A 25,528-nucleotide genomic window follows, 5' to 3' on the forward strand; every position below is an offset into this window, starting at 1 on the left:
TTCCAGAGTCTGCCATTGTCACCTGCTGCCATCCAACAAAGCCAGTAACCTCTTAAATCACCAGCAGCCCCATTATCCGGCACATTTCTGGCCTCATTGCCGCCATTCTGCTGCACCAGCACATCTTCAAATATAAAAATATCCACCTGCTCAAAATTTGTCGCATTGAAAAGCCTCCTTTTCAGCTCCTTCACAAACACCAGGCCTCCATTGTCAAATGATGCGGACGGACAGCAAAGGCCGAAGTGCCTCCCCTCATAGGATAACCTACAAGTCTGACTTCCATGCCATCAAGTGTTCATTTGACGCCGGGTCCAGAACTGCTGCTGCTCGGTGCTCTTCTGTGCATTCAAACCGGCTGCCCTCCAGCCTGTCCGACCCCAACATGTCCCACGCCACCAGCAGCAGCCCGGGCAGCAGAGGGAGGGTCACCAGCAACAGGGGGACCAAGATCAGAGAAAACATCTTCCTCCAAATGGACAGCCATCAGCTGAGACAAGATGGTGGTGCTGGGGTTCTGAGTTCCGGCTCCCCGCCCCTCTCCTCTCCGAGCCCGCAGCCCCAGACCTCACCTTTCCCAGGATCCGGACGTTCACTCATGGGCTCTTCATGTGTCCTGAGCACCGTGGCCAACACTTCCAGCCCAGAATCCTCTCTGCAGGACAGACCTTCCCTGTCAGATGAGATAAGGGATATCGACAGAGCCGCCCTGGCTCAGAAGTTCTCCGTTGCCCGGAGGTTGTTTGAGACCAAGGTGATGGAGATCGGAGGACCTTCGAAACATGTGACTGTTAGGGGAAGCAAGGGGGGGGCAGATGGGAAGGTAGAAGGAGAGGATGGGAGAGGAGGAGGCAAACAGGAGGAAGATGCGATTAGGAAGAGGGAGGATGGCTCTGATGAAGACAAATCCATAAACCTAGCTGTCATAAATATTTCCTCACTGAATCCCCCTGCGCCCACGTCACCGACAAGGCACCGTACCTCTCCTGGCCCTGCGGAGGCATCCAACACATCTCCCTCCTATCTTCTAAAACACGGTGAAACCACAGGAGCATGGGCAGAGGAAGAACCGTCAGAAATCGGTGATCTTGACCTCTGCTTGACCCCCGAGGAGCCAGTGAGGGCAGAACTTGTCGATGTAAATGCAGACTCGTCAGAAAGCGACGGGAGCGAAGAGGAGAAGGAGCGAAAAAAGATCAGAGTATGGTTTAAAGTGGAGGAAGAAATGTATGTGAACGCAATAGCAAGAAGAGGTGCGGAGGCCTTAGAGGATGATGTGTTTGAGGAGTCGAGGGACAAAACAACAGCAGCAGCAGGAGGAGGAGGAGGAGGAAGGCCAGTTGTTCCTTCAGAAGAACACCATAGGCAGGAACGTGTAAGAGACAAGTATCAGCAGGTGGATGAACCACGGGAGGGTGAAAGGGAGGAGCAGGACGGGGAGTTCACTGCACGAGAAGAGGAGAAGTCAACAGAAAAGGGGGACAACACAGAGAAAATGACAGATGCAGGAGTGGGAGAAGGCGCTGGAAGGAAAGAGGGGGAAGTTGATGAGGAAGTTGAAAGGAAGGGGAATGATGAACTTGTGCAAAGTCAAGAGGAGGAGACGTCTGAAAATGAGGAGAAAAGGCAAAAAGGTGAAGGTACAATGTCTGAGCACGTCGAAGAGGAGGTGAAACATGTGGTGAGTGGAGGAGGCAGCGATGGAAACGATGACAAAGAGGACAAGACAGGATCTGCGGTAATCTGTGGGATTGAGAACAAGGCTTTTGTGTCTGATCGGGAATCCAAATGTCCTCCAGAACATTTAACATCACCAAGACGGGACTTTGGAAACGCTGAGGATCAGTGTTTATCAGAATATGAGGAAATTCCTGGTGTTCCTGATCAGGTCGATGAGGATTCACCAGACGTGGTGAAGAGAAGGGTCAGGTTCTCCTCAGAGCCAATCAAGGTAAGGAAATCTTTAAGAAAACAACACAAATGAAGGCTTTCAGCGTCTGATATTTAGTGAATTAACAGCTGCATGGTCACTTGTCTCTAAAGCAATGCATTTATGGAGGCTCTTCGTTGCAGATTTGTGCGACTGTCAGTTCCAGCTGCTGCTTAAGTCCATATAAGACACGTTTTAGCCCCGAGCCATGTTTCTGATCCATTAAGGGAGGGGGAGTAGGCAAGATCCCACATGCTTCAGTCTGTCAGCACTTAGCTCAGAGCTGCCTTGAAACAAAAACACAACGCAGCCTGGTCCTGTTCATTGCAAACTATTGCAGCAGCAGCGGTTAGTGTGTAATATCAGCAAGTCGCACATGGGAGTTGTGTTTGCACACTGAGATTTGTCACTCATATCTTTGCACTTTGCGAATTTCTCACTCTGATTCTCTCGCACTCTCGCTGACAGATTTTCCAACATAAACAGTGTCTTGTTGTGTCAATAGCTGCAGATGGTTCTCTTTACAGTCTGCTCCACGTGGATTTGCTATCAATGCATAAATCAGTATTTGCACTAGGCCGGAATTTGGCATCAGTGTTGATGTAAGCTGTGGCTGTTGCAGTGTTAAACATTTTTTTAAGTGTATGTTGACTGCTGTCTTCCAGGTGTACAGCACCTACTCTAACGCAGACTATGACAGACACAATGAGGACATTGACCCAGTGTCCGCCTCGGCCGAATTTGAGCTGGAGAAGAGAGTGGACAGGATGGACGTCTTTCCAGTGGAGATAGAGAAAGGTTTTGTGTCCCTCTGTTTTCTTCTGTGTGTTTTGTTGGCCATTTGCACTTCAGCGCCCCCATGTGAAGCCAGAAAGAAAAACAAAATCATGTAACAGGTCAAATTTAGTGACATATTTATGATACAGCAGTATTTTTTTTCACCTTTTTTATGCATAATCAGTCATGTCACTACAGTCATTTGCTGCAACTAAACAAGGTAGAGCCTTTATACTCAAACCAAACAACATAGTTGGGCTGTATGTCAAATATAATACAAGACTGATGTAATGAAATAGGTGAAACACAGAGATATTCTCACTTTATTTTAAGCACCAAGTTTCTGTTGATGTGTTTCCTCTTCATTTCAGATCTTATGCCTCTTTATTGAGTAGCAGACTCTACCATGACTAATGTTGATATGAGGATACATTTCTAATCTCTGTCCCTTTTCAGGAGATGATGGTCTGGGTATCAGTATCATAGGAATGGGTGTAGGTGCCGACCAGGGACTGGAAAAACTTGGAATCTTTGTCAAGACAGTAACTGAAAGAGGAGCAACGCAGAAGGACGGAAGGTGCATTTCAGCATCAGGCTCTAGTTAAGTGGGGATTCAGTGTGGCTCCACCGATGTGACTCTATCCCGTGTGTGTGTGTTAGGATTCAAGTGAATGACCAGATCGTGGAGGTGGATGGAGTGAGTTTGGTCGGAGTCTCCCAGCTGTTTGCAGCCACAGTCCTCAAAAACACATCCGGCCTCGTCAAGTGAGTTACCGAGTCACATTGTGGTGATCCTGTGCATTGTTGTTATTCTTCATGACACAGCATTGCTTTGTCTGAACACGTGTAGCAGACCGTCTCTTGTACTGTTTTGCCCTACTTCAATAAATTCCTTCCACCTGGGAGAAAGACTGAGACTATGCTCACTGCTGATTTAGATGCTATGTATCAGAACTAATTTGGTACTGGTGTTTGATATGTCTCCTTTAAAACAGGAAGTGAAGTTATTTAAAGATGAAACGATGGAAGTGAGATAAATATAACTTTTCTCCAACGGATGTTTTTAGTGGCCAGTGGATCAGCTACACTCAGTATAATGTGTACTTATATTAATACCATCCATTTTCCAAACCATACCATAGTGTTGATGTTGAGTTAAAACACTGATATGCTTCCCTTGCATGTCATCGATGTAATAGGTGCAGTCTCTGCTTTAGCTACTAGGACGAGCTAAAATGTCCCTAAGATGCATCTACCAGTGCATTATGGGAAGTGTCGATTGCTTGCAGCTGTAACTTATTCGCTTTTTCCGGCTGCAGGTTTGTGATTGGTCGTGAGAGAGAAGGCGTGCAGAGTGAGGTCGCACGACTCATCAACGAAAGCCTGGAAATGGATAAAACGTCCAGAAAGGTGTGTTTTCTAAATGAAGAGTTTGAGTTGTGAAGAATTCCGTATGGCTGCTTGTACTATTTACTGTTTGTTTTTAAATTTGAAGAGGGAACAAGGAGGCGGAGACGATGGTGATTATGATGTCAGCGTGTCAGAAAAGGACTGGGTGGCTGAAGAAGAGGAGGAAGAAGATGAAGAGGAGGATTTGTCTTTTCTTTCCGGTCTGGACAACTACCAGCTCTGCCTCAAATATCAGCAGGTATTCAACGTGAACTCTGACATTCATTTAAACACACTAAGGGAGGCTTTTAGAATTGAAGACAAAGCAATTATATTTGCATTAATTTCATTGCAGTTTTATAATGTAGAGCTATAGATATTAGTCTGTGTTATCCCTTCCTTATATTGTTAAATGGGTAATAGTTTCTCCGTCCATATGAAAATATCCTAAAGGATCCATTATAATTCACAGCCCTCTTTTTTTAAATCTCTGTAGCTTCAGTCAAATCTACGAAGCAAAAAGGCCCAACTTCACCACGCTAGAGAAAAGGTAGGTCACTCAGTTGAGATTGAAATCTCACACACACACACACAATAAGTTTACTCACTTTAATACACGTTCGCATCCACTCTTAGAACAGTCTGACCCATTTAACTGTGGGCGAGGTGGCTGGGCTCGGAGTTATTAGGACACGGGCCATGTTCCAACAATGTTCCTCGTCAGCCTGGCTCTTCTGCCTTTTGCTTGAAGAAATCACCACTGTGACATAACTGGGTTGCCTTTCAGTCAGAAATCTGGCTTTCCTCCATCCAACTGATCAGTGAATACCTAATTTGTTGTGTCGAAACTGGCAAAGAGGATCGACGACATATACTGAATATTCCTTTGGACCTTTTTATTAAGCCCTATTTATTGTAGACGTGCTTATATCAAGACTTGCGTAACATGTTGGGTTTTTCAGTTAAAGGCATGGGAGGAGCGGCAGGAGAGTTGGGAGAGTCAGAAGGCCGAGCTGGAGCAGAGGGCAGAGGATGAAGAGGAGAAGTCTGAAAAGCTAGAGAAGTACGATGCTCTAGAGGCAATGCTCTATTTTTATTGTGTAAAGTATGTGTATAGTGTTTTGCCATGGTAGATGTGCTTTCAGGTTTAAAGTACACAGAGTGGGGGCTTGGAGCCTGCAAAATGTAGAGTAACATCATGCAGATAATTTTAGTTTTTCAGAGCGTAATAATGGACTGTCCCTCTGTTATCAGGTATTGGCAGGAGGCCCAGACACTGTGCAGGGTTGTGAGCCAGCGACTGGCCGATGCCCAGAGCCAATCAGAAAGCCTGGAGATCAAATACAGCAAAGCCAAGAGACTGGTCAGAGAATACCAGCACAGGTATTTATAAAAATCTGTCAGTGTGTCATCCATTACTCCAAAACTACTGAAGTGTATTTGGTAAGATAATGAAATTTAGGGACGCTTTTATTCAATAGATTCCCCCCCATAGATCAGGAATTTAACTTTTCAAACAATGTGTTTCAGAGAGAAGGAGAGTGAGGAGGATTTGAGGGGAGAAATGGAGGCGAGAGAAGAGCAGCACAGAGACACTGTTGAAAGGCTGCAAATCCAGGTGAGAGGGGACTTCTCAATCCTGAATGGATTAACTTCACTGAGGCTGCCATTTCTGCTTTCACACCGTCTGTCACTCTGTTTGTCACAGATAGCGCAGCTTGAGAAGAAAGAGCCTGGAGCTGAAAGAAAGAACAACTCTGAGGACTCTTCAGCCTCAGGTACGTGGCTGTGTCACTGAGTATACCGTTTATTTCAGTTTTTGAAATGACGTAATGCCAAATGAAGAGGAAAAAATTGAACTGTTTTTATAGAAACCTAGAAACAAAATGTGCTTCTAACCAATCAAAAGGAACCGTTTGTCTCAGGTCCACACTGGTATGTTCCTGTCCCCGATACAGTGCGTCTCGACTCCAGTGCTCAGATAGCCAGAGCTCAGCTGGCCCAGAAATCCAAGCGAGCCCCGCCCTCACGAGACAAACTACGAGAGAGCTTTAGAAAACCGGTGAGTGGACAGACCAGGAAACCTGGCACTAAATTCGCTGTTTCAAAAACTGTCAAACCCTTAAGTCGTCCCCACGCCCGTCTCTTGTTGCTTTTTAGGAAGATGAAGTTCAGAAACGGCTCGAGAGGCAGTCACTGTCTGTTCCCACACTGGTACAGAGGAGCAGCAGAAGTGAATTGTCCAGTACGTCCTCGCTCTCGACCCTCAGTCCTCGTCCTCCCACCAGCTCCGTCTCCACCCCTCCCGTCTTCATCACAGACACCGTCACTCCTTCGCCATGCAAGAGCTCCGCTTCGAGAAAGTCGAAAAGGAGATTTCCAGACTTCAGGTGTGGGGTCTCTGTCTCTCACTGCTGTCACCCAACAGCTAAGTTGCTTGTTTTCCAAAATCCTTGATAAATTTGAGATATTTTTTCAATCACTGATTTGTTTTCAGCGGCCTTCGCAAGTCTCTCAGCAAAAGGAGGAGTGAAAAACGCAGCAGGAGGTTCATGGTCAACAGGTGTGATAACGTCACACATGCACAAAATGAACCTCGTCTATGTCGTACAAAAATAAGCGTATTGATGTTGAATGTCATTAAAGCCATTTAAAACTGATGATCCAAAATATTTTATCTATTTCAGTTTCCCACTGCTTTTACATCCCATTTTAATTTATGCACAAACACCCCTCAGAAAAGGATGTGGAGCTATATTAAAGCATGATGGAAACTTAGACAGTTTCTTCTATATCCATGACCTGTTTAACCTCCTACCACTCAAAATAAAAAATGTCCTAATATTTTTTTCGAAATTGCTTAAAATATGTGAAATTTAAAAGTCGTCATTGCCTTCTAGCAAGGGGTCATGTGGTGACCTGGTGGATGAGCCCTCTGGAGTGTCTCTGTCGGGTTCCCTCACCTCCATGCCCTCCTGCTTGCCCTTTCCCTGGTTTGGTGAGAGAGGGAGGGAGAAGGAGGAGGAGGGGAGAGGCAGGGAGAGGCTAAGGTCTGTGTCCAGCAGCAGTTTGCCGTACCTGACCACCACAGGACGAAGAGATCTGGTAAGAAAAGGCTTCATGGTGGCTAAAGCAGTGTTTAGAACTCCCACGCTCCTCTGCATGACATCCTCTCCCCTCTCATTTCACTTCCTGATGTAGATTCTTCTTTAGATCTTTTTCAAATAAACCCCAACTGCATGGATACGAATGCAATAGATGTGACATGTGCTAGCAGCCCAGGTTTGTTTTCTCGGTTCCAGAGTATTGGCTCTCCAGTGGGCCGCTCCAGCTTGGTGGGTCATGCTTCTGATCACTCCCTCTCTGGACACTCTTACACTTTCACCTTTTCCTCCACCGAGGTGAGACTATCCCTCCCTTCCTTTCCTTTTTGCTTACTTCCTTCCCTACAGCGCACTCCTTGTCCTTTTTATATCCTCCTGAGCTACTCTACTCTTTAGCTACAGTTTCCTCTCATTTGACTCTGTCCTCGTCTCTGGTGTCCTGTCAGACGTTGGACGATGACCCAGCTCCCACCAACAACAACAATCAGTGGCAAAGTCAACCCCTCTTGGAGTGGAACAACCAGCAGGTCGGTCTGTGGTTAGTCGCCATGAACATGGATCAGCACGTGTCCGAGTTCGCCACCAGAGGAGTGAACGGCTCACAGCTGCTCAATATGGACGCTGAGAAACTCAAGGTGAGCAGTAAATTACCATGTTGAATATATATATCATGTACATCGCTCTTATTATTTTCCTTTATTTTGTTTCCTGCAATATCCATGTTTCATTTGTTTTTTTATCTTTTTAAATTAAAATGTATGCTCAAAATGCAGCTAATTAGTTGTCCGGAAATGTAATTTAAGTTTATTTTAAAAACAATCAGTGACTGGATCCACTGGATTTGAGGCCACATCAATATATAACAAGTTGAGTTGGCTGAATTTACAAATAAGGATCCTTTTAAAACCTTAAAGAATTGTTCCTAAGATATGTACTAAGCTTGGCTCTCTGGACAAAATACAGGAAACTGAAGCAGCAGCAGTTGCAGCAGCAAGTCTCTTAGAAACACTTGATGTAGGAAACGCATCGCTCCAGTCCCAGCTGAACAACACTTCTCTCCTCATTCACTGAAGAATTTCAGATTCTGTTGATCACTTTTTAAATCTCTACCTGGCTCTGGCTCCACTTTGTATTTAAGAACTTTTAACTGCTTACTTTGCTCCGACACCAATCAGACAACCAAATGCTGTTTAAAGTCCCACGATCCAGGTTTAAAACTAAGGGGATCATGCATTCACTTTGTGCCTATCAGTCGGAACACAGTACTCTGTATAGCAATGCTGACGGGCATCCTTGTGCATCAGCGTGTCTTAACTGGTAGTAAATAGTCTACTTAAGTGGGCTTGAACCATGTTTGTTGCCAAATGTGATCATAGGAATCGGTTGCAGTGGAAAATTTTAATCTGCATCCTTGAACGTCTACTCACACATCCACTCTCTTCTCACAGGCTCTGGGCGTGTGCAGTCGAAGTGACCGGTCGGCAATGTTGAAAAAGCTCAAGGAGATGAAAAAAAGGGAGGAGAAGGAACAGAGGAAAGAGGAGAAGAGGCTGAAGGAAAAAAGGGAGAAGGAGAAGAGTGCAGTTTTGGAAAAGGAGAGCGTGAGAACAACAATGGAGGAGAAGTCAGTAAAGGACGTCGGGCGCAGTGGTAAAACTGTCCGAACTGAGTCCCTCTTATAAAGAAGGGGACGTTGGATACACCACCAGCATGAGGGAGCGTCTGACTCTCAGAAATGCACTTGAACCAATTTTCTGTTAGGTTTTCATTTAGGGAACAAAGATCTTCAGACTTTGACTTCTGCACCAAAGTTTCCTCTCACAGCAGTTATTGATCTTTTAATGTAAAGTGTGTGTTTGTGATAATTTTAGTGTATTTTTTTTTTCATGAACTTTAAGTTATCGTGTCTTTTAATATTTAACAAGATGCTTTGTTAAAGCGCTAAGGTATTTGCTGTAAATGCTTTTTTATGTTCTAATAAATAATTATTTTAACATCCTGCAGTTGTGTTAAACTCACAGGTAACATCCACATTCATTTCATTTTTCAAGCCCCTAAAACAGACTTTTGAAAACACCGCTGGCCTGATGCTTTGTTTTCATTGTTTGTCGTTCCCTAGGATTACTCAATCTACCAAACCACATTTTGTGGATGGATGGAGGAAGAGTTCATTAAATTCTGGAGCAGATCTGGATACACGGGCTGATCCAGGAAATGTTTTTCCTCTTTATTTAAAATGGCGTTATGGGGTGTTACCCTTGGTGGAGGTATGCTCTCTCTAGATCAATTAGACCTTGAACAATAACACAGAACAAATGGATATGGAAAAAGGTTTTATTTTGCTCTCACCTCCTTCCTGTTATAGAGCCAGTAAGTTCTGCAGAGGAATGGATGGAACTTTACAAACCGAGTATTTGACAACTGAGGATGAATTGTAGTTTTATAATGAACAACCTGAGGCAGCTTAAGCACAACATACAAAAACCTGATCCGACACCAAGAGGCTCTGTAGAGATGAGTTACAATTTGCGTGGGGTGGATGCAATCTAGTTGTCAGCCACCTGTGTAAGCATTGAATGACTATTTGGCCAGAAGAGCACGTAATAAAGTACTCACAAAGAATAAATACACACAATTCTGCAAAACATTTCTTAAAAAATGTACAAAAACTGTAGAAACGCTCCCACAGCAGGACCATCTCAAAAACTCTCCGTCCAGTGACTCATACAAACTATCTGAAGCAGAATGTTTGATCAAGTATTTAGTTTTTTTAAATTTTATTTTGTTTAAAAAAAAAAAAGGATTCTTTATTTACATTCCGAGCTGTTCAAAGACAGGGGAGGGGGGAATCAGTGGAACCTGTATTTCAACTGTAAGCTTCAGAGGATCCGCATGATCTGAGTAAAAATGTCAAGAATAATGTTTGCCGTCATGCCAGGTCGTCATCCATGGCTTCTTCTCCAGGGTCGCCCAGTTACCATTTCCAGCATTTATGTTTCTCTCCTCCCGTTTGATCCGAACCGCGTTGTAACTGGGGACCTTGTCTTCATATTTGGCACGATTAAAAAAGCCGCACTGCAGACAAGAGGGGAAAAGTCAGTTTTGTTTGAGCAAAGGCAATTTAAAAAAGAATTAAGCACAGAATGCAAAAGAGGTTGGTAAGATATTTAAGAGGTGCAGAACGCCGCCTGCACTCTTAAAGAAGACATATTTTGTGATGTCCCTGGTTTTAAATGGAGAGAGAGAAAGAAACCTTCAGGAGGAGAGAAAATAAAATAGATGCAGAGCAGCCCCCAATTCCTCAGAACATCAGATCAGCCATCACCTCCCCTGGCCATGCAGGTAAACTGTAATGATCCACACATACAAGCATGTGTTCAAAAAGGTAAGCTGTTGGAATAGCATTCCTACAACAGTTAGGGTTGCCCACTTACCAATACCAGAGTAGAAATGCTTTTGTAGCAAAAAAAGGAGCAAGAAAAGACATTTCACTCATTCATGGCAGGCCATGTTATTTTACCCTCTCTCTCTGTTTTTATGCATTTGACGTCAGTGTCTCTTTTTCTGGTGCCTCGTCTTTATGCTTTTTTCCAAAGACTCCACACTGAGGAGAGGAACATTGTTAGAAGTTGTGTGAAATGGCTGTGATACTTATTGTTTTGTAAATGTTGGTTTACAGACTTGTAAAAACAGACGTGTGCTGTAAGTGTGTTCAGTAGCTCCAGGCAGTGGGTGTGTCCTGGTGCCGTATCCTTGAGTCTTACCTTCCAGAGAAGGAAAGCCAAGAGGCCCAGCAGCAGCAGGAAGAGGAGGATGGACAGCAATATGATCCACCATGACACTGCTCCATGTTGAGCTGCACGCATCACTGGGAACACCGTCAGTTTCAGCTGGGAAACAGTGTAGTGGCAGAGCGTCGCTGATTAAGATCACATTCTCATCAACGTTTCAAAACGTCTCTTTATTCTCTAAACATCATCCACCAGCTGAAGTCTTTGTGTCCATGCACAGCAATGACACCTGCACTTAAGACCTATTGTATAAAGCTGCATCTGATGCAGTAAATAATCACGTCCCCTTCTTGGTACAGGACAGTCACAAATTATAAAAGCTAGAATTACTACGCATGCATCCACCAGTGCAGTTTGAGTCTACATACATTTTTAGTGGGTTACGACCTTTGACCACGGAATTCCCATCAGTTAATCTTTGTGTTTAAGTGACCATTTGAAACACATTTGAAAGGATTCTCTCAACGTGTTCTTGAGATAACACGTTCACAATGAAAAAAAAATACATTTGTGAGGTCATTTTGACATTGATCTGTTGACGTCCTAATTCTTATCAGGTCTTCCTTGGGTTCAGGTCATATGTAAGTTCAAGTGAATGTTTGTATAAATTCCCTCAAGGCGTTCTTGAGATATGGTCACAAGAATGGGATGGACAGATGGATGGACAAAACAAAAACCTGAAGATATTGGCCACTGACTGTCACCCACAGAGAGGCCCAATAACCTGTGTTTGTGTTTATTTACCTGAGTCTGAGTGTTTTCCAGAATTGTGTTCTTCTTTGAGCTGTCCAAGTGAAGAGAGGCCGTCACTATCACCTCCACATGATGTAACTCGGAATAATGCTATACACAGAAAATAAGATCAAATTTAGATTGGAGGAATAAAAGAACACACTTAAATAGAGATTGGTCATCGCGTGTGTCTGTTGCAAACTTCATTCAGCTCTACTATGAACTGGTTATATTCACATTCAGTTATTAAGATTCCCTTTAACACAAATACTTCTATAATTATTAGAATTACATGAATATATATTCACCAGCCACTTTATTAGGTCCACCTGTTCAATTGCTTGTTAACACAAATAGCTAATCAGCCAATCACATGGCAGAAACTCAACGCATTTAGTCACAGTTTCATAGAGTTGTAACATAATAGGATATTTGAGTAAAAACACAGTTACCTCAATGAAGGTGCTGTTCCAAAGGCGAGAGTGGATAGTGATTACTGCATTACTGTCCAGGCCCTGCAGGGGGCACTTTATGGTCACACAATCAGCCCCGCTGTCACAGGACTATCAACAAAGAAGGGAAGACAGAGTCACCACTGGACTCCTCTACTAGTGGCTGCAAATGCACATACAACATATTATAAAACAAAAGAATAGAACTTTGTTGTGTGTTTGTTACCAGAGATAGTGATTTCTTTCCTTCGTAACGGGAAATTTTGCCTTCAATATTTCCCTGGGAGTTTTCTGCTGATCTTCTTCTCCTGTTGCTACTTGATTCCTTCAAGCAAATGCACATTCAACTATTACTAACAAAAACACGTGATCCCTGCAGTGGAATTCATTGTCATGTCCTGCCTCCTGCATGCTTTACTCAGACGCCCCCCCCCCCCCCCCCCCCCCCCGCCTGAATGTTTCAATGGCATTTTCCTTTTGTTGTGAACAAACCATCTCCTGCTGTGTTCTTCATCTATGACCGGCAAACTTTCATGTCAGAAAACAGTCTACTTCTTCCACCACATGCCAGGAAACATCACATATTCTCTTCGAGTGCCCAACAAATAAGAATGTGATGCTCTCACTGACCAGCCCCAGACGGTTGATCTCGTCTTTTGGAGTGCATTCGATATTCTCCACTCCTGTGGAGCTGATCCTCATCAGGTAGAGCAGCCTCTTGCCCGGCGCCGCCTGCTTTGGCCACCTGATGTTGAGGGTGGCGCTGTCAAGACCCGTCAAGCGTTTTCCCAGGTTGACTATCTGTAGAACAAGTCAAGAGCAGATGTCCTGCCTCAGTAGATTAAGTATCAATTATCCACCTAAAACACATGTTGAGTGCTTTAGAGGACAATTCTGATCAGGCAGATATCTGTGCTCACTCTGAACTGATGTGTGATGGCAGGGCCTGCGTCACTTTCAGTCTTCATGGCCGCCTCATCTTTCACCTTTCCTGTATAGTAGACCTGAGACGGCTGGATTTGTCTAGGAGGACAGAAATGCAATTATGCATGACACTGTGCATACTTGTGTGTTTTTTTTGTGGGTGCATGTGTGTGTCTGTTTTACCCTGAAAGCATCAGCTGCAACATGATGGCCACCTTTGCCTTTGCTTTGACAGGAGCTATAACCTGGTTGCTTGTGCTATTGGATCAAAGGTTACACACAGGTTACACAGGTTACACACAGGTTACACACAGGTTACACTCAGGCAATGCAAATGTCAACACATAATTAAATAAAGTGCATTAGTGCCTGAGCATGTCTGGGGATAAGTCACCTAAGTACCCAACAAGTGTAATCCACGTTATTCTGCCGTTTGTGCTGCAGGATTACAAGCTTACAAATACTTACGTATTTAGCTGAAGATCAATCTCCAGGTCAGAATTGTCGTTAGAGATGCGGGATGTACCCAAAATAATGTAGATGGTCATCTATATGCACGACAAAAATATATGCGATTTTGTGTTAACAATGTGTTAACAATGACAATTGTGCAGAGGAGAAAATAAGGACTCACCTCTGAGTCACGGCTGAAAGGGTTTCCAAGATCACAATCCAATTCGGAACCGTCGTTATTGGCTCTGCAGCTGACTCTCTTATCCTGAAAGTGAGAACAGGTCCTAGTCAGTGTGTGTGTGTGTGTGTGTGTGTGTGTGTGTGTGTGTGTGTGTGAGAGAGATTGTCAGAGAAAGAGAGACTCACACCAGGTACATGGTGAGCTGAGTAGGTCAGGGATGGCGGGAAGGAGACCACCAAACTTGCTTCATGTGCGTCATCTCCACCCAGATTGGTCACTTTGACCTCCAAGGTGATGTCCTTCTGGTTGCTGAGCGAGACTAGGGGCATGCCGTCCTCCCTTTCAACACACATACACAACACACATGTAGGAATCTTCACAAAGTGTGTATATGTATGTATTTCGATACTGCTGCCAGAAAAAACTATTTTATCTTAACAAAAAGCAAAAAACAACGGCCGACAAAAAGAAAAGCATTTTTATCTTTTAACTTGAAATTTTATAAAATATCTGTTTAAAGTTAACAGTTTAAAGTATATTTACTTGAATATACAAATAAAATTGGACAACAATTTATGTCGGGGAAAAGTACTCTAGCATGACACCTACAGTTAGAGTTAATTGTATTGACAACTAGGCGAATGCGGTAATGTTCATGTTGCCTGTAAGCCAGGCAACTTCCACAAGTACAAAACACAGAAATGAGGCACCAAAATCTGCGTTATGGTTCGGCCTTGTAGTTGTGATTAGGTCCGCTAGTTACTAGGAACCGGTGCCTATCGGTACCCAACCCTAGTGTGTGTGTTTGTACCCCTTTTTCAATGGAACGAAGGGGTCCTTGTCACTCGCCCTGCTGCCGTATTGACATTGCATCTGCAGGTTGCTCTGGCAAACGTTGTCGCTGCCACAACCCTCCTTCAGAAAATTCACCTATAAACACATTAAAGGTAACACAGGGTCAGTGGGAATATCTGCCACGATAAAATGTCAACGATAACTATCACTAATTCAGTTCATACACGCAGTGTCATGCGTATACACACCACTGATCGAGTTGTCATCGGCACTAGAGCATCTAGAATTGGGGGCAGAGGACCCGAGCTCTGCCTGCGTTTACGTTTGGCGTCCTTGATGTCCACAGTCACTTCGATGGGGATCCCGTGCAGCTTGTCTCGAATGTTCTCCTGTGGGATGACAGACAACACCACATACAGCATTACTACCCACGATGCCAGAGTACTCAGGAGTGAATGGATACTTTGGTGATTGGAGAGAGTGAGTACCTGAATGGCAAGCTGACGTTTAGTGCACTTTTCTGCTCCTTTGCTGTTCATGACGATGGTTCCCTTGTCAGAGTCGGAGGACCCGGGGAAGGTCGCCCTGGAAGTGAGACCGTTACTCCTGTGGTCAGCATCCGCCTGCAGAATGTACTCCACCGCTAGATGGAACAGAATAAGTGAGTTCGTTTGACAGAGGAGTTTGAGCAATGAGCGATGAAAACATTTAATTTTAAGTATGGTGTTTTCACTGAAACACTGTAAAGATGAAATTGAGCTTTAATGAAGAAGAATGTGACTCAGCTTACTCAGTTTGGGAGTGTAGCTTGCGGGGTTGGCTGTGTAAGTGAAGCAGACCTCAACCTCCAAGCTGGAAACACAGTGATTATCAGTCAGACACATCAGTACTAAAATACAGTTTCCACATTATTTTGTCCATTAATTTGCAGGGTCAGTCTACATACTTTTTTATTCCAGACTCATATGAGGTCATTGTGACTTTTGACCAATGAAATTGGTTTATCTTTGAGTCCAAGTGACAACTGGTCAAAGTTAAAAAAAATCCCCACAAGGCAGAATTGGAATATCATGTTCAAGAGGCCAAAAAATTATTGTGTGAGCCCATCGTAACCTTTAACCACCCAAATAGAACCTGTCCATCCATGAGTCTCTGTCGAGGTTTGTGCCAAATTGAAATGAATTCCCTGTAGGTGTTCTTGAGATATTGCATTCACAAGGCAAAACCTCACAGTGACCTTGACCTTTGACCACCAAAATCTGATAAGTTCATCTTTGAGACAAACTAAATCTTTGTCATATATTTAATGAAATTCCCTCTAGGTATCTGCAGCAAATAAGATTGAGTTAAACAAATAATGGTTCCGCTTTTTCATGATAAGACATTAAACATCACATTAAAAAGAATGAATATGTTAAAAAACTGCATACACTTACCAAAAGCCACTGTCACAGTTCTTCTTGGTGAAGTCGATTTCCTTCGGTGTGAACGTGATTACTTTCTTGATGTTAATAACTGGCCGGGTTCTGGGTAGAACAAAAAATCAGTGAGCATCTCAGTGAACACTTTGAGCGACACACGACCAGATTTACACATCAGTTGACTCACTTGAACACAAAGACAGAGTCGGAGAGGGATCCGACAGCCAGGTCTGGATAGGAGTTCTTATCCAGGTCCATGTTGCCTGCCAAAGAGTAGCCAAACAGCCTTACACCAACAGTCTGGCCCGACAGCACCTACAGCAAAAGAAACACATATTTGTGTCTGAGAACAAAAGTATAAACCAATATCACCCTTGCAAGATTTTTTACGAAAACTATTGTTGTATGAGGCTTTTAGGGTTTGATACAACAAGTATCATCATTAGGGTCGCTTAAGAAAGAAAGTGAGATTTTGAAAATAAAGGCACAGGTTTTCCTTGCAGCTCATTTCCTCCATTTATTTATTTATTCTCCTAATATTACAATTTTATCTCTCTTACGACTTAACTCTTGTAAAACGACGTTATTCTCAAAATCTAGAATTTCTTGGATACAAAAAAAGAGCTGAAATGTCGTACATACCTGATTAGCTTTTTCAGAGCGGAGTCCTGCATCTGATCCAAAGTAGATGTAAACCTTTCCTGACCCGTCACCCTCATAAGGAGCTCCCACTGCAAAATCTGTCACAAAGACACACAACAGTACTTTTCAGTGTCGTACAAATGGTACAAGTACTTCACTCACACAGAAACATCATGGAAGGCCTGCAGGCCAGTAGGATGCATATGTACAGGTGCTGCAGCCTCACCCTGGTAACCATCCATATTGATGTCTCCCAGGTTTTCCACAGCGAGGCCAAACATGGAGTCTTTCGGTCCGTCTATTCTGATCGGTTTGACATTGTTCCAGATTCCTTCTTTGTTGACATAGACGTAAACGGCTCCACCAATTTCTCCATCCTTCTCGAAGTACTGAGGTGCTCCCACCACGATGTCCTGCCAGCTAATTCACAACAGCAATACATGTCTGTGAAGATACAGGGAAAATGGCAATTTCAAAGCCGTGTACACGTATCGCCCTCCATCTCTCACCCGTCCCCGTTGAGATCCAGCACAGTCAGATCATAGCCGAAAGAGGACGCAAGCCCCTCCCCTTTCAGGGTGTACTCTTCCAGCAAGATGTTGTTGGCGCCCTCGCCTTTCTTGAGCAGCATCACCGCCCCGCTGTGGTACGCCCGAGGAGCTCCCGCCACCACTGTCAGCTTACGATTCTTGGTCAAACTCATACCCGAGTCCAGAGAAAATCCTTAAAGACAAAGGAACGCTTGCTTACATAAAAGGAAAAACAGGTGCTTGAATATGCTTCTTTGTGAAAATAGAACAACCGAAGCCTTGTGAGAATTGAGCGTTTTACCCATGTAGCTGTTGGCAGGGGCAGGAACCAGGTCGGCGTTCTTTTCTCTCTCGTCTCCCACCTCAAATGGACCATCTTCATAGATGCCCAAATCTATAAGGGTGGCATTTTTTTGTTCCAAGCGTACAATGCCTTAAAGAGAGGAGCAGAGACAACACCAATATAAGATAGGATGGATTTGATTTGGGATGGACTTTGAAATACACATATACACATATACACATATACACACACACACACACACACACACACACCTTTCCAGTTGTATGCTCCTGGAGCCCCAAAGATGAAGTAGTGGTAATCTTTGTCGAACGTGGCAGAGAGCCCCTGCTGGCAGGATCCAAAACTCTCGTGGCCTCTGGGCCTCTGGTCACAAAAGTGCCAGCCATCTCCATCTTCAGCCGCATTCTCATCGATTTCCAAGTTCTGACTCAGCACGAAGCAGCGACCAATAATGTCACGTGATTCGCTGGATGTTTTTACATTGTGCCGGCGCTGGTATCGATGGGCACAGGTCTACCAGGGAAACAGAGACACATAGTTTATATGATGTGATAAGATTAAGGTTTAGTTTTCAGTGGAGCAAAAAAAGTTTGAGGTCTTAAACATTTTCTGTTGATTTATTAGAACAGATAGTGTCACTGAAATAAGTAGAACTAACATATTTAAGTATAGAATAATTTTTTTTATGAGTTATTACAATATGTAACACAAAAACAAAATAACACAAACTTTTGCTGCCACTAGCATGTCAGACATTAGGAGTTTCTGCGTCTCTATATTTTATATCATTGTAAATTGATAATTTTTGGTCAAAACAAGACATAAGGAGATATTTTCATGTCATGTTCTTTGTCCAAACAGATATAGAAATATTCCAATCCTATCTTAAGTACATGAGTATTTTAGTTCGATTTTTTTGAATAGTGTAAAAAAAACCATAGTCACGTAGAATACTAAACTACTTAGTAGACCTTTATCTGTATTTTATTTTTATGTTTAATCCATATTTAACTTTTTAATCTCACTTTCTTATTTAATCTTGCGTCAAGAGAGGACGAGAAAAGTAAAAATGTAATTTGTCGTGCCACGCCCAGTTCTTGAATCTGTTGTTGTTGTTCATGGTGCGATACAAAGACAAACAGCCATACCACAATCTTCCCTCCTGGCCCTTGACTGTTGACTGTCACTCCCATCCACTGGTTCTCTTTGCTCTCTCTTTTTGTATCCTCTTCAAAGACAAAGAAGGCACAGAGAAGAAACTGTGACTCAAATCAAGGCAAGAAATAAACCGTCTCAAATCACCAAAACAGATCAACTCACCTGTATTATCAAATGTAAGTCGGACGCAGTCAGTTGAGCTGGAGCTCATGTCACAGCCGTACAGTCCTCCTGTCACTTTGGATTTTTGACCATTCATGGCTTTCGCTCTCGGGGCGCCAACCAGCAGACTGTGACACACACACACACACAAATCCATTTAGCCATATGCAGCTCAATCGAATGCACATTGCAACACTCTTCTGTCATCTGGGATTCAGAACGAGGAGCGCTCTGGCATTTCTTCCTCTAGAACATTAGTATTATAATAAATTCCAGTCTACTGTGTGACACAGCACCATATTCACAAACACACACATCCGCCGCCATACTGATGTTCTGTGTCCTCATGGTCCAGCTGAGTCAAAGACCCCATTCAGGCGCCTGCTGGGCCTGATTGAAGCAGGCTTTCTATCTCTTTCTGTGTGCACACACACACACACACACACACACACACACACACACACACACACACACACACACACACACACACACACACACACACACACAGGCTGCCTTTGTGGACCAAGGACAATGGCAAATGCCACACCCAGGCCTTGGTGATGGGCCTTCAGTTCCCAGTATTTCCTACAGAGTAAATCAAACAAGTTGAGGATATCATCCTTTAAAATTATGCTTTGTGGAGGTAAACAGTGGAGAGTTGGTCTCTCACACACTCTCACACACACACACACACACACCGCCGTGGCCACAATGCGATCGGCATGTTTTCACTGCAGACCTCCACAGTCAGCACCGCAAAACACTTGAGTGCACATGGGAGGAGGTTTCAAACTATAGAGATGACTTTCTGTGACAGTGTAAATCAACAGGAACACTGGCTTCAGCAGGCTGGATGGGGATTAGCGGAGGACAATAAATCTGTTCATGTGACATTCAAAAAATATGACTTTAACGGCGTTATCCGCAGAATTCTGCCGAGATGAGATGAATCTATTTGTGTTTTGCAGGAAACAGAGAGAAAATGAGATTAACTTTCTTTACTTTTTCTACAATACACTACAGTAAAAGAAGTCATCACAACAGAAGCACATTCCTGCTGCGTGATGGACAAATATACACTGTTTGTCCTGCTTTAACCACTGGATTGGTTTTGGCCTGGTTTCAAAAACCAGTACACCGTCATTTGTGGAGTCATTCAGTGTCCTCTCCTGGTTTTTTTACAAGGGGAGGGAAAGACAGTTGACACTTTTAATCTGAACTCTACGTGCACACACAACATGTTTTCACACCAAGAGAAACTGTTAGGGCATGTGGTTGTCTGTCAATCAGATGAGTCTGTTTCTAATAAGTCAACACCTCAAACAAGGAGTTTCTGACTAACAGTGAATGCCGGAGGGGCACATCTCTACTCATGAAGTTTGTGGAATAGAAGGAAAGAGCTCTGCCGTGAGGGATCACTCAAGCCCCAGGGGGTCCGTGAAAGATCGATCCATTAGAATCATCCTGATAAATGGGTGTTCTGTGTAGACATGGGGAAAATATAGTTGAATACATGTCAGATACCTTTGTAAGACTTTCCACTTGTTTTTCTCCTACATAACTAAAAGTAGGCTGTATCAAATTATAAGGGATGTACGTGAGGGGGTCCCTGGAACACTCTACCTTGTAGCTTGGCTGAGAAATAAATTGAGAGTGTCTGTCCAAGTGTGTCTACAGGGGAGGATAATGTATGGGCCCTACTTGTACGAGAACATCAAGGTCCCTTGTGAAACCACATTTCAATTCACCACATCTGGATTTCTAGTTGGATCTGGACCAAATTGCACACACTCTGAAAATGTCATCAAGATCCATGATTTTTTCTTTTTTTATCAACAAAAATGTTTAAAAAAAAATGAAAACACCCTATCTTGCAAGACCCTGATCTGGACACACTTGACCTAAACCGTATCCTTCCACCAAGTTTTATGGTAATCTGTCCAATAGTTTTTGCATAATCCTGCTAGGTAGTAATGTGATGGTGAAATAATGCATTATATTAAAATTGTACTTATCATTGAAACAGCAGAACCTTACAGAAGCTGCTTACGTATTACTACATATCACGATTAATAATTCATTATTATTTAACTCGTAATAAGACCTATTTAAGAATCTGATTTGACAGTTTAGCCCGGTGGACAAGCTTCTTCTTTAATACTGCACTCATCATTGCAATTATTGTTTCTGACACCACAGACATGATGTGTCAGTGTCCCTGTGATAAGGTTGACCTGCTGCTCCGCTGAAAGTGACTCAGCTGTTTATCTAATCATTCACCAGCAATGCATGAAGCCCCGACACACAGGCTCAGTCTACAGGAACGACTAAGACAAACAGGGAGAGAGAGCGTGTGTGTGTTTCTTTGTATGTTTGGGTGTGTGTGCAATGACACACATATAGTAGCGGTGGCACTCGCTCACACTGGGTGGCTCCCCCGGCTCGCAGGGACCATAACAGAGGAATCCCACTGAGAGAGGTGTGTTTTTTTAGCCCATTGCTTAGCTCCAGCCGGTAGCACCCTATCAACTTCCAACTCCAAATGGGTTGCAGATCTCGAGGTTCATGCCATGCGTTACCTCTCCCTCCATCAGTCTGACAGTCTGATTGAATAACGTCTCATTTTGAGTGCCCAGATGTCAAACCGATTTATGTTCCTCCCAGCATTCTTTCAGCCTTCACCTGTTTTTTCTTCCTCAGCTCCTCCTCACTTTCTCTCTTTGATGCTGGATAACCTCAACTAACCTGAAACTCTGCACAGAGTCTGTACGGACCATATGTAATCACACAGGTGGAGCATTTCTTCTGCTTTCTATCATTTCTGTAATCTAGACACAGCATGACATTGGCATTAGTTTTCTAACATGCAGATGTGTCTTGCTTTCTCATTCTCACACCATGTCTTTGTATTCTTTGCTGTTCTGACCACACACAAACACACACACACACACTTTCTCCCACTCGGTCAAAGCTCTTTAACTGCTCTGAACTCTCACATTTTGCACTTTCCTCTCTTGATTTTATTATAGACAGCTCCATCTGGCAATTATGACAGCCTGTGGAATGCTACACACACGCACACACACACGCACACACACACACACACACACACACACACACACACACACACACACACACACACACACACACACACACACACACACACACACACACACACACACACACACACATGCATATACATGATCCCATCAGCTCCTGCCCTCTCATGCAGGTTCATGTACCCCTCCTCCCTGTAGGGCATAGAAGACAGCTTTCAATATGTCTGAATAAAAGTTGGCATACACGGCTGGAGAGCCATGGTGACTCACGGTGCACACCCAGCAGAGCAAAGACACACAAACACTAGAACTTACATAAATACAGAATTTTGCAATGTACGTAAGTGAACTCACACAAGAAAAATAAAATCACTGGCAGAATCTATCTGTCTGTCTGTCTGTCTGTCTGTCTGTCTGTCTGTCTGTCTGTCTGTCTGTTTGTCTGTCTGTCTGTCTGTCTATCTATCTATCTATCTATCTATCTATCTATCTATCTATCTATCTATCTATCTATCTATCTATCTATCTATCTATCTATCTATCTATCTATCTATCTATCTATCTATCTATCTATCTATCTATCTATCTATCTATCTATCTATCTATCTATCTGTCTATCTCTATATCTATCTATCTATCTATCTATCTTTATATCTTTATATCTATCTATCTATCTATCTTTCTGTCTATCTATCTATCTATCTATCTATCTATCTATCTATCTATCTATCTATCTATCTATCTATCTATCTATCTATCTATCTATCTATCTATCTATCTATCTATCTATCTATCTATCTATCTATCTATCTATCTATCTATCTATCTATCTATCTATCTATCTATCTATCTATCTATCTATCTATATTTCTGCCTCAGGTTGGGAATATATTAAGCAGCACAGTGAGGTCTCTGACACTCTTCCAAATAACTGACAACCAGGCAACGCCTCACTGCTCAGCCACAGCCTGCATCAGAACCATTAAAACACACCAAATGGGCACACACACACACACACACACACACACACACACACACACACACACACACACATACGGGTAGCACATGAACACATGTGCATACACACATGCATAGTCCACAGTGAGAGCACATTCCTCTTGTTATGGCAGGAACTTGCAAAACCAACATGGCTCCCTGCTAAGAAATGCACACACACACACTCAAATAATAATGTATATACTATAATATAATAATGTAACACACACATTATCCGTTTATATACTGATTAAATATCATACAGCCAAATACTGATTAAATATGCGGAATTTCAATCTGGAATAATTTTGTATTTGATAAACAGCTCTGTGGGATCATACAACTCACAATAAAAACATTTAGAGCAGCAAATTTCATTAGCAATTAAACTATTGATTAGTTTCTCCATTAACAGATTATTTAAATAGTTTGATCAACAAAATTATATAAAATAGGGGAAAATGTCCATCACAACACCTCAATGCCACAGCTGCAATAATAAAATACCTATATTTCTTTGACCAATAGTCCAAAACTCAGAGGTATTAAGTTGTTGATCACAGCATAAATTAACATTTGAAAAGCGGGGACTGGCAAAGGTGTCAATGTTTCACATCCAAATAACAAACTTGTTTCTGTTGCTCTACCCATCGACGTCAATCTACTTTATCTGTCCTGGCATTTGTTATCACAACATCCAGGAGTGTTGTGTTTTCTCGGATTTAACTTTACAACCTGAAGAAGGGCGACTTCATGGTTGTCACGTGCTGATCACGTGTGTAAATGTGTTGTAGCAGCAGAACAAAATGTGAATAAACGTTAAAAACAGTGTGAAGAAATTCTGGTGGATGATTAATGACTCTGAGCCGTCATAGTCCAGAATATCTTGCTGTGGGCAAACACACGTCAGTGATCTCTAGCTATTAGTTAAACCAATACTGTTCAAACGACTACTTGGTTTCAACTCATCCACTTGACTAACTACAAGACAGAAAACCTGTGTCTTGATATATTTTGTGTAAAAATGTTGGTTAACGGCAGCACAACTAACTGATCATTACCAGGAGGAAGCCATTTGTCCTGTCGGTACTGTAAGATCATTTAAATGTCATAATCTAAGAAATAACATTTTGCGCTTTTCTATGGACAGCGGTGAAATAAAGTACATTCACTCAAGTACAGCACTTAATTACATATTTGAGGTTTTTGTACGTGACCTGAGTCTTTGATTTCCTACTGCCACTACTAAAGATAAGTATTTTACCTTTTACTGATACGTACTGTACTTAATTCAATTATGATTTTACATATGGAAAATACGAAGAACTTGTAGCACTTAATGCGTCAAATCAAATTGGCCAACCCAGCATGAGGACACAGAAAGCAGTTGAACTCCTTCTCTACCATCTATAAGATTGAAATCCATATTAAACACTAATGCATCTGTGTTTGCTTTGGCAGCCTTTGATATTCTTAGTGCATTTGATCGTGTTGTGTTTACATTGGTAATATTTGTAAATGTATAACTTTTTACAGGGTACTTTTAAAGTATTGGAATACCTCCTCCACCAGGGATTATGGAGTCGCAGAACTATCTAATGTACATGCAAACACGCACGTATTTCTGGCTGGTTGATTTGGCAGCTTCCCAGTTGAAAGAATGTGGGTCCTCTGATCTCAGGTCAGTTAATATTTATGCTTTTTCAAACCAGTCACCACTTGATGGCACCGGGCCTTTATGCAGCAGGACAAGTCCCTGTGAATCAGTGCCCATAAAAATGCCAACAATGATTCAGGGAGTTGTTTTGGACACAAATGCCACGACTGGATCTCACTTATAAACACTAGGAGACATTGTGCTCCTGTGGGAAAAGAAAGAAAAAAAAAACGCTACTGTGATGGTCCAATAAAAATCACAAAGAAGTAACCTGGGAGGAAAGAGTTGCAAAATATGAACAAGGTGAAATCCTATGACTGAACTCAAAGCTGCTTTTGTGAGAATAACAGTTTCTGCTTTCACCTGTGACATACCTGGACCTTCTTTCTTGCACTCTTGCTTCTAAAACGTGTTTAGATGTATTATTCTCCTCATGTTGCAGCTCTAACAGCACATGGCAGACTTCTACAGTCATCTACCCGCTGTGACATTTTAATTACACGCTAACTGAAGTTATTTTAAAAACATTAGAGGCGTGTCAGACAGTCGCACAAGCAGACAAATGTTGTGAATTCCTGGTGTCTTACAATCTCTTATCCTCCGGTGCGAGCTGCCAGTGCAGGGCCATGGAGAAGCCGAACAGGCTGCCCGGTTCACCGTTCTTCCGCTGGTAGTTGTCGGTGTCCAGGTTGAAAGCCCACAGCCGCCCGCATCCCATGAGGAGGACGGGCAGCCACAGTCCACAGGTGATCCTGTCCACCATGACGCACAGGTGAAAGGAATATAAACTCCGCTGGAAATGGTGAAAGGTGAGGTCCTTACTGGAGGAGGTGCAGAGTGCGACTGAGTTTTCCACAGAGTTCAATGTGGTACACTCCACTTATACCCGCCCCTTCCACACACACACACACACACACACACACACACACACACACAGACACACACACACACACACACACACACACACACACACACAAACACACGCAAACACACACAACTCTAGCTCAATTTCCCAACTCTACATTTAAAACAATTACAGTTTATTCCAATTACCAAAAAGCTTTGGTCAGC

At 42.9% G+C, this 25,528-nt stretch overlaps 2 protein-coding genes across 2 annotated transcripts; one reads left to right on the plus strand and one right to left on the minus strand.

Moving 5' to 3' along the window:
- The first annotated feature begins 217 nt into the window (after positions 1–217).
- Positions 218–9,014, plus strand: LOC133018565 (neurabin-1-like). The gene is made up of 18 exons (XM_061084959.1): positions 218–1,951; positions 2,596–2,728; positions 3,164–3,284; positions 3,368–3,472; positions 4,027–4,117; positions 4,203–4,355; positions 4,593–4,646; positions 5,059–5,159; positions 5,351–5,479; positions 5,627–5,714; positions 5,805–5,874; positions 6,022–6,158; positions 6,257–6,486; positions 6,594–6,659; positions 6,997–7,201; positions 7,399–7,497; positions 7,647–7,835; positions 8,649–9,014. Exons 1-18 carry the CDS (start codon positions 218–220, stop codon positions 8,880–8,882), a joined length of 3,939 nt encoding a protein of 1,312 aa, XP_060940942.1. The 3' UTR covers positions 8,883–9,014.
- A 1,096-nt stretch (positions 9,015–10,110) lies between these two features.
- On the minus strand, positions 10,111–25,193 carry LOC133018324 (integrin alpha-6-like). Its single transcript, XM_061084659.1, has 25 exons — positions 25,045–25,193; positions 18,746–18,873; positions 18,574–18,653; positions 17,677–17,938; positions 17,423–17,554; positions 17,101–17,314; positions 16,818–17,011; positions 16,592–16,689; positions 16,137–16,264; positions 15,965–16,054; positions 15,319–15,380; positions 15,017–15,171; positions 14,777–14,917; positions 14,545–14,663; positions 13,919–14,072; positions 13,734–13,817; positions 13,568–13,647; positions 13,283–13,357; positions 13,096–13,198; positions 12,806–12,976; positions 12,402–12,500; positions 12,176–12,286; positions 11,736–11,834; positions 10,965–11,090; positions 10,111–10,275 (listed from the first exon to the last, which is right to left on the minus strand). Exons 1-25 carry the CDS (start codon positions 25,173–25,175, stop codon positions 10,111–10,113), a joined length of 3,201 nt encoding a protein of 1,066 aa, XP_060940642.1. The 5' UTR covers positions 25,176–25,193.
- Between the last annotated feature and the right edge of the window lie 335 nt (positions 25,194–25,528).

The sequence above is a fragment of the Limanda limanda genome, chromosome 13 (genome assembly GCF_963576545.1).
Source record: "Limanda limanda chromosome 13, fLimLim1.1, whole genome shotgun sequence".
Taxonomy (NCBI): domain Eukaryota; kingdom Metazoa; phylum Chordata; class Actinopteri; order Pleuronectiformes; family Pleuronectidae; genus Limanda; species Limanda limanda.

What these genes read in the sequence shown, in the direction of transcription:
- LOC133018565 (XM_061084959.1), top strand. Translation starts at nt 218, where the DNA reads ATGATGCGGACGGACAGCAAAGGCCGAAGTGCCTCCCCTCATAGGATA. An exon ending in GAGAGAGCTTTAGAAAACCG is followed by an intron (nt 6,159 to 6,256) that starts GTGAGTGGACAG and finishes GTTGCTTTTTAG; the next exon opens with GAAGATGAAGTTCAGAAACG. An exon ending in TGGACGCTGAGAAACTCAAG is followed by an intron (nt 7,836 to 8,648) that starts GTGAGCAGTAAA and finishes CTCTTCTCACAG; the next exon opens with GCTCTGGGCGTGTGCAGTCG.
- LOC133018324 (XM_061084659.1), bottom strand. Translation starts at nt 25,175, where the DNA reads ATGGGATGCGGGCGGCTGTGGGCTTTCAACCTGGACACCGACAACTAC. An exon ending in GCACCGGAGGATAAGAGATT is followed by an intron (nt 18,874 to 25,044) that starts GTAAGACACCAG and finishes TGTGTGTCACAG; the next exon opens with TCTGCTGGTTGGCGCCCCGA. An exon ending in CCCTGCCAACAGCTACATGG is followed by an intron (nt 17,315 to 17,422) that starts GTAAAACGCTCA and finishes TTTGTCTTTAAG; the next exon opens with GATTTTCTCTGGACTCGGGT.